The 14,429-nt window shown below is 41.5% G+C and overlaps 1 protein-coding gene across 3 annotated transcripts in view; it reads right to left on the bottom strand.

Moving 5' to 3' along the window:
- EXO1 (exonuclease 1) overlaps window positions 1–3,269 on the bottom strand; it is a 37,906-nt gene extending 34,637 nt beyond the window's left edge. For all 3 annotated transcript variants that reach the window (XM_063082850.1, XM_063082851.1, XM_063082852.1), the window contains exons 1-2: window positions 3,109–3,269; window positions 507–626 (exon numbers count right to left, since the gene is read on the bottom strand). In XM_063082850.1, coding sequence (XP_062938920.1) covers window positions 507–626; window positions 3,109–3,269 — 281 coding nt within the window. The remainder of the gene's footprint in view (window positions 1–506; window positions 627–3,108) is intronic.
- Window positions 3,270–14,429: the final 11,160 nt, after the last annotated feature.

Here is a 14,429-nt window from a genome sequence, read left to right as displayed (position 1 = left end):
TTGGGAGAGTGTGGTGCTGATAACACCAAGGCCACGGATTTGGAGCTCTATATAGAGATGGCCGGTTAGCTCACTTGGGAGAGTGTGGTGTTGACAACACGAAGTCAAGTGTTAAGATCCCCTTACCAGTCATCTTTAAAAAATAAAATAAAATAAAAAAATTAAAAGTTTGACTCATTTGAATTGCACACCAGGTCCTTGAGAATACTGACCTAGATCCTTTGGGTTTTTAGGCAAAAAGAACAAGTGATTTATAGGATGTGTGCACACATGCGCACACGTGCACACACACAGATTATCATCAGACTTTTCCACAGCAATGCTTTCCATCAAAAGAAAATGTAGGAACTAAAAAAAAGTGTGATATAACCTCTCACACACAGAATATATAAGGAAATTTGTTCATGCACTAGGCTATAAAACAACCTAAATGAATTAAAAAATTTTTTAAATGCTAAATTAAGTTAGTTCAATTAAGTTAGAGATTAAACAGAGAATTAACTTACTCTCTTCTCGACCTCTCTACTTCCTTTTTAGACGGTAAGGTACATCCATCAAATACGAGGATAGGCTTGATCCCATGAGATAGTAACATATTTACAAATTTCATACAAAATCCTACATATCTATGGGGGAAAAAACGAAAAATACATCTCAGTGTTTTGCATCTCTTAAGGTAATACATTTGCTTTATTTAAAACCAGAAAAACAGACAATTATGAGAAAAGGTTTTTATTTCATTTTTTTAGCAAATGTTTTCATAGAAAATGGAAACTATACACTTGGGTTCACATCCTGCCTTGGATACTTATGGGCCACATGATGTTTAGAGAGTTACTTGACCCGCCAAGCCTTGGTTTCCTTATCTGTAGATTACAGGGCTTTGATATGCCTCTGGTTCTGACATTTTGTAAGTCTAAATCTCATCTTTTCCCTCCGTTTTTTTTTTTCATTTTTGAAAATTCCAGATCTATAGAAAAGTTAAAAGTATAGTACAATAAACACCTGATTCCTCCAACAATACTATATCACACCCAAGAAATTTAACAGTAACACAATAATATCATCTAATGCAAAGTCTATATTAAAATTTGCCCAGTTGTTCCAATAAAGTTTCTTATAACCAGTGGTGTCCTGGTAAGTGTTTAACAACATGTCTTGTGGTGGGGGGGAGGCGGTGCCTGATTTCCATGATGTGACTATTCCATAATGGCAGATAAGCTACCAACATGGGGTCAATGACTGCAGCCTTGGGAAGAGATGGTACACGGGGAGCTCCTACGAGCTGGCTCCAGCACACCACTGCTACTAACTTTCCCAAATCTAGGATCTAATCAAGGAACATGTATCGCATTTACTTTTTAATCCTCACAAAGCAGTTAACAAAAAGAGTTGCATTTACAACTTCCATCATTTCATAAAGGAAAGGACATTTTAGCTTAAAAATAGGAATAGAAAAACATCTTACAAGATAGACTTTAAAGTCAAATATAGTCATCTTAATGAAAGACTCCCTAAATTATCCTTATTTTTCTATTTATTGTACACCAGTGATAATGAACTGCACTGATGCGGAACAATGGGTGGGATCTGCTGATTAAGTATCAAGCAAATATTAGAAGAAAGTAAATTCGAAATTGTAATGAATCTTAAAGGATATTTACTTTTTTTTAAAAAACTAGACAGAATGCAAACATCAGACACCTGGTGACCTCATATTATTTATTTCACAGAAATCTTTCCAAGTCAGCACACATAGATCTACCTCAATCTTTATAATGGTCATAAAGGTTCATCATAAGCTTATTCAAATTTTCTGAGGTGGTGACTATTTCAGGTTGATACTTTTACCCAAATACGGTTAAGAAAAGGAAAATTAACTCTACCAAACGCAACTTCTTAGTTGCTGAGGGAAAAAAAGTTAAAATACCCAATAGATTCTTGTTGAAAATACTAAAACTTTTTAGTTAAATAAATATTTACCAAGCACGTACTACAGGGCAGGTCCTATGGATTTCATCTCTTACCTCTCTAACAATAAAGAAAGGATATTACCTGTATTTTTAACAACTCTTCCAGTTAGTCAAAAATCAGAATCAAGAATTACAAAAATCTAAAGTTCAGCTGTCATGAAGAAATATTCAAACACTGAAAGTAGCAATGAAAAACTTGTAGTCTTCAATGACAATTGCAACTGTTCAAAATAAGTGGCGTAAAATGCTTTCAAAAAACTATCTCAGCACTTGAAGTGGTAGAAATACTCAGGGTCCTTTAGATCCCACAAGTGACTTTTGGTCAAATAAACTCAGAAGGCTTGAAAGTCCTAAATGATGACCATTCTATAATGACTTTCCCCCTTTCTTTTGGGAAACAAACATAATCAACACAATTCACCTATTGTCTATTGGGCTTAAGTCTGTCATATTAAGATCTCTGAGCTTTCTCTCCAAGAGATAAGTTACATATTCACAAAAGGGAAGAAACAAACCTAATATTGACCAATCCCTGTGAAAAATCTGTACAGCAATTATGCTTGCTTGTTTTTCTAATGTTTCTGCTTCAAAAATAGAAGACGTAAGTCCACCGAACCTGCCTCAAATGAGGTCACAGAGTTATGATTGGATGTCAACATAGTCCATCATTTTTGGCCATAGGCAACCAATCAGAACATCTTGAACCTTTGAAGTAACTGCCTCGTTTTGCCAACAAGGATTAGCAGTGTGTTGTCTATACCCAAGAACACGGGAGTCTGAAATGATCATGGGTTTTCAAAACACTGTTAAATATTTTAAAACACACACTGTTACTTCTTGATAAATTCTGGCACTGAGTGAAAACAATCTGTTTCTGAAAAAAAAGCCGTGGAAGTCTCATTCTTCATTGTCAAAGAATTAATATAGGGCCGGCCCCGTGGCGCACTCGGGAGAGTGCAGCGCTTGGGAGCAGAGCAGCGCTCCCGCCGCGGGTTCGGATCCTATATAGGAATGGCCGGTGAGCTCACTGGCTGAGCGCGGTGCGGGCGACACCACACCAAGGGTTGCAATCCCCTTACCGGTCACAAAAAGACAAAAAAAAAAAAAAAAGAATTAATATAAGGCCCAAACTTACTTATCAGTAGGTTCACCTTTGGCTAGTTTTTCAGCACAAGCAATAGATCCTTTGTGAAGCCAGCAATATGTATCCACGGCTACTACCTGTCCTTTGTACTTCCTCACATGGATGGGTTCTGAAGCTTCTTTGATAAATTGTAGCAATCCGTGTATCCCCATAGTGCCAAATTAACTATATGATATGAAAGGAGAAAGAGAAAACAGCAATATTTAAAGCAAAATATATTTACCAGAAAGTTTTTAAAAATAAATAAAAAAGCTTGGAAACTGATACAGAAACTGTTATTGCTCAGATATCTGAGAATCACTACCCTTTAATAGTTTAACTGGGCTTCTCCCTGTCAAACAATTTCCATAGTGTAGAATTTACATTAATTATTAACACTACCTTTAATACCATAATTTATTAACACTACCACTTGATAGATGCTTAACGTTTATTCTTTCCAAAGGGCTTTCACACTTGTAATCTAATGTATGCCCCAAGTTCTTAACACAGTGCTAGGCACACAGAAGGTACTCAAAAAAGTATGAATCTCTCCTCTCTGCAAAAAGCCACTGTTAAAATCTACAAAACTGTGTATGCTATGGCATCCCATTGCCTCTACAAAAGGCATTTAAAAATGGGCTAACATGTAAATTTGCTTAGGAGCAAAAGCTCTAAACATTTTGTAGGAAGGTAGGCATTTCAATTGAAAAATAAAATAAGCAAAATTACAGAAATGAATCTATACTTATTTAGGACTAAAATTCTCTGCTATCAGAATGCATTATTCCAGCTACTAAGACATTATAAGCAGTGATGGTGTCTAGAGGCAACTACCCCCAAGAAATGTGAAACTGTCTGCTGTGCAAATATAGCTTCAAGACAAATGCTTTAACTTCCCAACCCCTTCCATCCAGGCTGCAGCCCCCTAAGCCCTTTTTATACATAAATTCTGGAGCTGCCACTATGATGCTTTCCGAAGCAACTACTCTCTCCAACTCCCCATGATATAAGTGAAAGACAGCAATGGGCACTGAGCAGTTGCTTAGCAGTTTATACTCCAAATCTCTCCTACAAAAGGGAGGAAACAAAGCACAGGATCATAAGTCAGCCTTACCCTGTTGACGCAGTCTCAGAGCTCTGATGCTCTAGTTCAGCAGTTCTCAAATTTCAGAAGTTGGCAGATTTTCAACTCCACTCCCAGTGACTCTGATTCATCAGTTCTGGAGTGAGGCCGGGGACTGTGAATTTTAAACAAGGTAGACAATCTGGGTGCAGCAGGTGGCCCTCAAACCACAGCTTGAGGAAAACAATTAATCTCCTACCTCTTGGATTATCAAGTCTTCTTTGATTTTGAGAAAAATAGACACAATGTACATTTCGTGACACTTACAAAAGTCTCTTCTAGGCCAGGTAAATATCCTCGAAGAAATATCTCCTCTTTCGCACAGTAAGAATGACTGAGTGCCACATGGCACGTATCACCTCAAGGAGCGCCCCTGTGGCACCCGAGGTCACAGGCACAGCAGCAACTTGACCCACCGCTCTATTCCTCCGTCTCACAGGGGTGTGCTGGCGTGGCCCGCGAGCCCATTTCAGACGACACCTTTCCTTAGGCCAGCACAAAACTAAGGGGAAAAAATTTACTTGTTAACATTGAAAAGTGGGGGGATCGTGTGTAAACACTGGACGGTCAGCTTCTGCGGAAAAACACGAGCAGTCCGGCAGCCGTGGAGCGAGCGCGGACGCCCCCTGGGCTCCTGAGCTGCGGCCCCCGCCCGGCCAGTCGTTCCCTGGGAACCTCACACCACGTACACAGGCCGGGGCTTTGCTGTGGGGCCCGAAGACCACGCCAGGCCCTCCCCTGCCCTCCCTGGAAGACCTGGATCCCGGGAAGAGGGACGCACAGACCCACCCATTAGCCTCCGCACAGCCCTCGCCCCTCACCTTCCGGGAAGAGCTCCCCCTGGCCGCTCGAGGGCAGCCGGATCGGGACTCCGAACACCCCCACACCCCTCACTCACGAGGCCAGAGCAGCCGGGGCGGCGGCGCAGCGCACGAGCAACCACCCGGCAGCCGCGCGCCAAGGACCTGATCTTTCAATTTGCGCGGGATCGCCCGAGGCCCCGCCCACCGCACGTGACGTCAGCGCGCCCCCCACGACGCCGTCTCTGCCTCCGCGGCCTCGCGCTCATCCGGGTCCCGACAGCCTCACTGGACGCGATGCCGCTGCCCACTCTGACCTGCTGCTGCCTCTTGAAAGCGCCAGGAGCTGGGCTGAAGGCCGATGGGGGACGCGGCCCTGAAGGTTGGGAGTTCTCGCTCTCGCTGGGGCTGCTGGGAGTTGTAGTTCTCTCGTTCCTGGAGTTTCAGTTCCGGCGGCTGAAGTTTAAAGAGCGCCGCTGCGTGTTTGTGGCCTGTTCTTGTTTTAAAAAAAACCTGGAAGAGAAGCCCTGCTGGAATTAGTCTCATAGGCCCACGCACCACCCCCAGCTCCCTCCTTCTCTATTTTATATTATTTTATTTTGTTGATATACACTGTGGTTGATTATTGTGGCCCATTACCGAAGCCTCCCTCCCAACAATGTCCTTTCTGTTTGCTTGTCGTATCAACTTCAAGTAATTGTGGTTGTTATATCTTCTCCCCCCCTTCCCCCCCCCGTTTTGTGTGTGTGTGTGTGTGTGTGTGTGTGTGTGTGTGTGTGTGAATTTATATATTAATTTTTAGCTCCCACCAATAAGTGAGAACGTGGTATTTCTCTTTCTGTGCCTGACTTGTTTCACTTAATATAATTCTCTCAAGGTCCATCCATGTTGTTGCAAATGGCAGTATTTCATTCGTTTTTATAGCTGAGTAGTATTCCATTGTGTAGATGTACCACATTTTCCGTATCCACTCATCTGATGATGGGCATTTGGGCTGGTTCCAACTCTTGGCTATTGTAAAGAGTGCTGCGATAAACATTGGGAAACAGGTATACCTTCGACTTGATGATTTCCATTCCTCTGGGTATATTCCCAGCAGTGGGATAGCTGGGTCGTATGGTAGATCTATCTGCAATTGTTTGAGGAACCTCCATACCATTTTCCATAGAGGCTGCACCATTTTGCAGTCCCACCAACAATGTATGAGAGTTCCTTTTTCTCCGCAGCCTCGCCAGCATTTATCATTCACAGTCTTTTGGATTTTAGCCATCCTAACTGGGGTTAGATGGTATCTCAGTGTGATTTTGATTTGCATTTCCCGGATGCTGAGTGATGTTGAGCATTTTTTCATGTGTCTGTTGGCCATTTGGATATCTTCCTTAGAGAAATGCCTACTTAGCTCTTTTGCCCATTTTTTAATTGGGTTGCTTGTTTTCTTCTTGTAAAGTTGTTTGAGTTCCTTATATATTCTGGATATTAATCCTTTGTCAGATGTATATTTTGCAAATATTTTCTCCCACTCTGTTGGTTGTTTTTTAACTCTGTGAATTGTTTCTTTTGCTGTGCAGAAGCTTTTTAGTTTGATATAATCCCATTTGTTTATTTTTCCTTTGGTTGCCCATGCTTTTAGGGTCATATTCATGAAATCTGTGCCCACTCCTACTTCCCGAAGTGTTTCTCCTATGTTTTCTTTCAGCCTCCTTCTCTCTTTAAAATGTCACCTCTGCACAAATCGATGAATTCAGGTCACGCTGAACTCTTTTTCCTACTGCAGTAATGTTACTGAGTACAATCAGTCCTTACTACTTCACCTAGTGTCCGGCTTTGTTTATCTGTGAGATAAAGCAGGGAAAACTTTACCTTTATAACCAAACTATCTTTAAAATGGGCCTCGGAGTACATAGACTTTAAGAACGTTTTGGACTTTGGTGCCACAGGGACTAGGTTTCCAGTCCCCATAATACCCCAGGCCTGGTCGCTGTCCTCTTCTCTTAGTAGTAAAGTGGTGAAAAAATTAGGGAAGAACCTTAGGCAAGACCACCAAGTATGTTCTCGGCCCAGAGATCAGCAGGAATAATTCAGACCCAATTCAAGGAACTGAAGCGGAAGAATGTTGTTAAAAATGTTCTGTTTGACTGCCTTCTCTACACGTTTCTCTCATGCTTCTTTTAAAGTCTTTTCATGATCGGTCTAACATCTGTCATGCCAACATATTACCTTAAAAGTTGTTGAAAAGGCGCCACACTTGGGGAATGTGTTTGGAGGATTTTGCTTTTCCCCAGTTTTGGTCTTTAGAGTTTGGACTAGGAGAGAAGAGGAGAAAAGTTATCTTCTCTTCCTCTTCCCATGGCTTCGGTAGACCTTAACTTGAACCAACCAACAGACAGGCCCCTAGGGAAAAGGAGACAGTTTCAAACTGCAATTGGTCAAAGAGGAACTTAAATATGGGCAGAGATTGGACTACCCAGCTGTTGTAACTGTTTTAATATCTCAGATCCAACCAGAATATATCATACATGCAGGTGTTAGAAGGGAACCCCGTAATCAAAAAGCTGCCCATTCCAGCCACACTGAATCCATCATGAAACATGAGAGGTTGCTGCACTGCAGACAACCCATGTGTTTACTACTAATTTGGCTTCCAAGGTTCCAGACTGGGTTTTTGGCTGCAGTGTTCAAACACTGAAACTAAAACACCACCAGTTAAAAAAGATTGCACCGAACAGAATATTTTTACTCTTTGGGAGGGTAAAACCATTTGAATCACTTTGTGCAGTAATTTAATACATGCCTTAGGTGTGCCGGTCAGTCCCAGATGGTGTGGGGGACACAAAGAGATGGCCTCTGTCTTCAAGGAACTTATATGAAGTTCTGCAGACAAAACACATGCTCATCAGAAAGCTAGATCACAAATCATAATGATGTGTTATTAAATTCTGAAATAAATGGTATGCCCTATAAATTCTCACCTTAAGACTCAGTTTCAGTATTACCAGTTCCCAGAAGTTTTCCTAGAGATGGATATTTGTTCAACATGCACCCAAGTATCCTATGATGACTCCTTTGCCCTGACATTTCTTATACTCTCACCTTGTCCCCCAATAGTCCAAAACCCTTTGAGGTAGGTTTGCCAGATTTAGCAAATAATAATATAGGACACCCAGGAATTTGAATTTTAGATGAACAACAGATACATTTTTAGCATATGTATGTCTAGTGCAATATTTGGGACATACAACAATAATAATCCATGTTATCCCAAAATACAAATTTAACCATACATTCTGTATTTTTATCTGGCAACCTTACCTTGAGGGCAGGAATTATATCTACAAATTTTCATATCCTCAGTGTCTAGCTCTAGTACAGATTTTAAAAAGTCTAAATTTGTGGACTAAAAAATGAATGTCCTAGATATGGCACCATAAATTCTGGGTTTTCTGGACAGTCCTTATCTGTAAATACTCTATGTTGTTGAAAGATTGGGTACCCTGATTTTTAATTTAGAAAATATTGTCTCCATTGTTATAGAACAATGTTTTCTGAAGTATAGAATAGAGCAAATGATTTGGGGCCCCAGTGACTGGTAGGGGCCCCTCTGGATGGTCTCGTACCTTTGCCTGGTTTCACGCAGGGTTGCTGGATTCACTGCTGAGCAGCGTCCCACACACCCACGGATATGCACACCAGTATTTTCCAAGAAGAGATGTGGGAGTGGGGATTCTTTTCAGTCAGCAGCATGTGGAAACTTTTTCTCAAACCCAATTTCCCTTTAAACTGGAGAGACACGGAACTGAGGACAACCTCAAGTGCTGAGCAAATCAGCAGCCTATTGCCTTGAGGTGTGGGGCTGTATTTTCTTTTTGTCCCTCTGTTGAGCTCAACATAGATACATGTTAAAAAATAGGATGCTTAAAGTATAAAGGTGAAGATGATGAGGGATATGCGAACAGTGACAGTGATTATTAGATCGACTATTAGATAGTCTAATAATCAGATAGACTATTAGATAGTGATTATTATTGGAACCCTTTTTTCCTGAATAATCACTAACAGCTCCAGTTTTCTGACTGAGGAATTTATTTTTAGGTGCTCATATTTGTAGTTCAATTAGGTTGGTTTTTATTTGCATTCAGTTGTTTTTACATTTGAACATTATTTTAACTAAGTGACTTTTCATTCTATTTTTACAGTTACTTCTATTATGGCAAGTGATACGGTGTTAATAAGAAATTTGCTTTTTAAATAAATTTAAGTTGAAAATGAGTCGATTTAAAGAAAATATGAGTACATAATAGGACAGGTGTTTCTCATTAATAGTAAATATGAGTAAGCAAAGTTTCCAAAACAGTCATTTTTTCCATCTTTAAAATAACCCTTTAGCTAACACACCATTTCTCTGTTCTCCCTATAGCAAAACTTTTTAAGAATCATCTGCTATTTCAAATTCTTCCATTTACTATTATGTTTTTCTTTTTTAAAAAATTGAAGTAAAATGTAAATACAAGTACAGAAAGGTGCACAAATCCTAAGCATATTATCACGAAGCAAACACAGGATATTAGATACCCTCATCCCTGCCAAAAGACCCCTTGTCCTTCCTTTCAAATCACACATATCTCTATTCTGCCAAATATAACTACTAATCTCTCTTACTACCACATATACTAGTTTTGCCTTGTTTATAAAATTTACATAAATGGAATCATGCCGTTTTTATTCTTTAGCATTTGGCCTCTTTTGTCAACTTTGTGTTTGTGAGATTCATCAATATTATTGAGAGAACCTATATATATTTTTTTCTTTTTATGTAGAATTCAATTATATAAACATATTATAATTTATTCATTCTACTATTGGTAGATATCTGAGTTGTTTACAGATTTGGGCTATTATTAATAATACTTCTACGAATGTGCTTGTGACTTCTTGGGCATGTGACTTCAACTCCTATTACTCACGCTCTTGTCCACTCCACTTTAGCCATGCTGGCCTCCTTGCCACTTCTGAATATTCCAGGTACATTCCACCTCTAGGCTTTGACATATGCTTCTTCTTCCCAGCATGCTCTTCTACCAGCCATCCACATGGCTTAGTCTGAAAAAATGTGATGAAATGCTAGGAGTAAGACAATGCCCATCAATAACCACACTAAGTGTAAGTGGATTAAACTCCCTATTCAAAAGACACAGAATAACTGATGGGATTAAAAAGCTAGACCCAACTATATGCTGTCTTCAAGAGACTCACCTCACCTGTAAAGACACACACAGACTAAAAGCAAAGGGATGGAAAAAGATATACCAAACAAATGGAAACAAAAAATGCGTAGGAGTAGCTATTCTTATTTCCAATAAAATAAACTTTAAACCAAAAACCATAAAAAGAGACAAAGAAGGACACTATATAATGATAAAGGGACCTATCTAGCAAGAAGACTTAACAATCATAAGTATAAATGCACCCAAAACCAGACCACCAGATATATAAAGTAAACACTATTAGACCTATAGAAAGAGATAGACGTGAATATGATAATAGATGGGGATGTGAACAACCCTCTCAGCATTGGACAGGGATATCTACAGAACATTTCATCTGACAACTACAGAGTATACATTCTCCTCATCAGCACATGGATCATTCTCCAGGATACACCACATGTTAGGTCATAGATCAAGTCTTGACAAAGATAAAAACATTAAAATCATTTTGAGTATCTCTTCTGACCACAATGGATTAAAACCAGAAATCAATAACAAGTGAAACTCTGGAAATTATACAAATACATGGAAATTGAACAATATGCTGCTGAATGACATATGGAACCAAGGAGAAATCAAACAGGATATCAAAACTTTTCTTGAAACCGATTAAAATAAAGACATAATACCAAAACCTGTGGGATACTGCAAAATCAGTACTACAAGGGAAGTTTATTGCAATTAGCACTTACATGAAGAGAATGCAAAGATTTCAAATAAACAACCAAACACTATACCTCAAAGAAATAGAAAAACAAGGACAATCCCCAAATTATTAGACAGAAAGAAATAATTAAGATCAGAGCAGAACTGAATGAAATTGAGACCGATAAACGTGATCTAACATGTGGTGTATCTTAGGACTTTGTATCTATCATATTCAGTTGCCAATTAATCATTAATTGATTATTAGTATTTGGATAGCTTAACTTTTTTTACACACATAATTGTTTTGCAAACATAATGTGTTTTTACAAAATTTAATTTTTTATGTAGCACCCCACATCAGTGCCCATTTTTTTTTTGAGCTAGGAACGGTGATTGTTTCTTTCCACATATAGTATTCCTTGGTGTCTTTCAACATGTGTTTAATCAGGTTTTCTCCTGAGTGCTCACCTGGGATCGAGTTGGAGGGCATTTGTCATTGGGGTAAACATCTGGGGGCTTGGCCGTCAAACAGCTGGAGAAAGCATTCACCCAGGCTCATTCATGCTTCAATATAGCCCACAGTTTTGAAATATGAAGTGATTTCTCCTTCATATCTGAATTGTTATAAGAGACATCTACACTGTGCCCAATGACAGGTCAGATGGAAGAATTAGGTCTACCTGAGAGTGGAATTTTTTTAGCCTTCACAGAGATTCACATTATGATACTGTTGCTGAACCCCATGGCTCTCTTCTGAAAAGAGTTTCAGAGAGGGGCACAGTGCTCCTTACTGGTGCTCACTATGAAAGATGTCTTTTACCTTATGTGAGACCTTTGCACATGTGGGCTTTTCTCAGAAACTGCGTTAAGTCTTGCAACTGGGACCTCAGAAAAGAAGAGAGTGAGTAATTAGTGCAGCCATTATGGAAAACAGCATGAAGTTGCATCAAAAAATTAAAAATGGAACTACCATGTGATCCAGCAAGCCCACCTCTGGGTGTACATCCAAAGGAGTTGAAATCAGTGTGACAAAGAGACACCTGCTCTCCCGTGTTTATTGCAGCACTAATAGCCAAGATGTGTAATCAGCAAAAGTGTCCATCAAAGGGTGAATGGATAAAGAAAAGGCACTGCAGTATATGTAACGTATATACACGTGGCGTTTGTGCATTGTGTTTGGGTCACTGAGGAGAACTGGAACCAAGATCGGGCCATCAGGATAGTGGGCTTTCCTGTTGGGATGACATCCCTCTAACCAGACATCCCATTGGTGTGAAGGTGAATGAGGCTGGAGTCTTCATCCCATTAGACCATGAATGTGCACAAGTAGCCTTATACTCTGCTTCTAGGAGACATTACAGGTAGAGAAAACACATCGTCTTTGGTTGATTCTGTGGGATAAACGTAAGCAGCGAGTTCTACCCCTTTACCTTATTTCAAAATTCATTTGTTAAGGGAAATACTTATTGTGAGTTATCTGTGTGCAGACACTGTGTTGGGCCGAGAGCACATCCAGTGCAAGGGAAAACAAATACAGACAGTATTTGTGGCTTCCAGTCTAGTGAACAAATATTTACCCACTTAAATATTAAATTCCTTGGTCTGTTACTCCTTTCCACCTCAGATTGTGCTCCAGGGAACCAGGCCCACTTCCTCTCTGCACCCCAGCCCCAATGCAGTGCTTGGAGGAATGAGTGCTAAGAAGTTGGCAGAATGGGCCAATCTCATGCTGCCTAATGTCAGCTTCTGCAAGGGAGATTCTTGGGTCACAGCACAGAGGCCAGTGGTGACAATGGTTGGCCTGCCCAGAAGGGCTCTCCTGAGATGGCTGTTGGAGAAGCACCGAGTAGATAAATGGAGCTCAGAGTTTTGGACACTTCTCTGGGATGGGTGTAGCATCCCTCCTCCTGACTGCACTGCAAGGGGTGGTGACCACAGGAGTGCCTTTGAGTCTGCAGCAGTTACAGAAGTGAGGCCTCAGCACTGCCATCCTGCTACAGCTGGGAGTGGGGGTCATTACAAGGTGTCCCCAGACACAGCATCTGCTCCTGGGATGGCTCAGATTAGAAGAGATGACACACGCACTGCTTAGTACTGGGAGATGCTGATCAGTGACAGGTACCGTTCACCAAGTAGGCTGTGCATGAGAAGACAGGCCACCTGAGGTGCCCCACAAGCCTGATCTCACCTGAGTTAGAGCTAGCTACAGCTCTGAAGCTGGTGACAGGGCTACTTCTGGAGCTGCTGTAGCTTTGGACTTGCCACTGGCTCTAGCTGTGGAGCTGAAGCTGGGATAAGCTCTAACGCTGCAGTTGGTGCTACAGCTGCTGCTGAAATAGCTCTTCCCCTGAAGCTGGTGCTGTCTAATTGCTGGATTGCTTTTGGAGCGGGATCCAGATCTAGAACTGGCACTAGAGATATCACTGGATCTGGGACAGAAGTTGGTTTGAGGGATCACAATGGAGGAGGCTCTAGCTTAGGAGACAGTGCTGCCTCTGACCCTTGGAAGTGGCAATGAAACTACAGCTAGAGTTGGTGCTATCGTAGGAACTGATGGGAAAACTGGTACTGGACTTGGTTCTAGCCCTGTAGCTGGCACTAGCTCTAGATCCGAAGAATGTGTCAAAGGTGGTTCTAGCTCTGGAAACAGTGCCTGAGCTGGTTGTGAAGTTGTCTCTTGGTCTAAAGCTGGCTGTAACTCTAGTCCTGCAGCTGTGGCTGAAATGGGTAGTAAACCTGGCACTGGAAGTTGCTCAGGAGGTGGGGCTGGAGATAATTCTGGTGCTGACACCAGCTCTGGAGAAAGCACTAGCCCTAGAGCTGCCTGTAGCTCTGGTCCTGTTGCCAGAGTTGGTGCTGGAGCTGGCTGGAGCTCTGTACCTGGCTTCCACCAGGTGTGCCCATCCAGGTCTCCAGCCCTTAATTTGGGGAGGAGAATCAGCCCCTATGCCTGGAATGTGGCATGAAGGCAGAGAAGGGTTGGCTCTGGGCACTGCAGATTCTCCCAGTACCAACAAATGCAGCCTATTGCGATACAAATACAAAGTTTTTCTCTGGGCACTGGGACCAAAGTCACAGAACGTCAGAGCTGAGGAGTCCCTAGCATGGCATCTGGGTGCAGCCTCCTTTTCAGGAGGGAACACCTGGCATCTATAGATACTGGGATCAAATATTACCTCATCCTCTGTAGAACCTAGGAGGGGGACAGATTTTTTCAGCCTCAGTTTCTTCATCAGCAAAGTGGGGACAGTAGTTCAGCCTCCCTCATGGAGCCGTTATGAGGATTCAGTGAGATTTTCATGATGACATTTGAGTTCCCCAGAGGTCCTGCTGCTGTGGACTCCCTGCCTCTGCCCACCCTATTCCCTCTGCCTGGTAGGCCTGACTCACCCCAACTATGTTGACGCTCAGGAAAGCCTTTCCTCACCCCTAGTGTAGGGTGGGGCATCCCTCCAAGGGGCTCCTGCAGCACTGGGACTCCCATCATCAGACCCA

The sequence above is a fragment of the Cynocephalus volans genome, chromosome 18 (genome assembly GCF_027409185.1).
Source record: "Cynocephalus volans isolate mCynVol1 chromosome 18, mCynVol1.pri, whole genome shotgun sequence".
Classification (NCBI taxonomy): domain Eukaryota; kingdom Metazoa; phylum Chordata; class Mammalia; order Dermoptera; family Cynocephalidae; genus Cynocephalus; species Cynocephalus volans.
The sequence above is the reverse complement of the archived record's forward strand: the minus strand, read 5'-3'. Positions and strand labels throughout refer to the sequence as shown.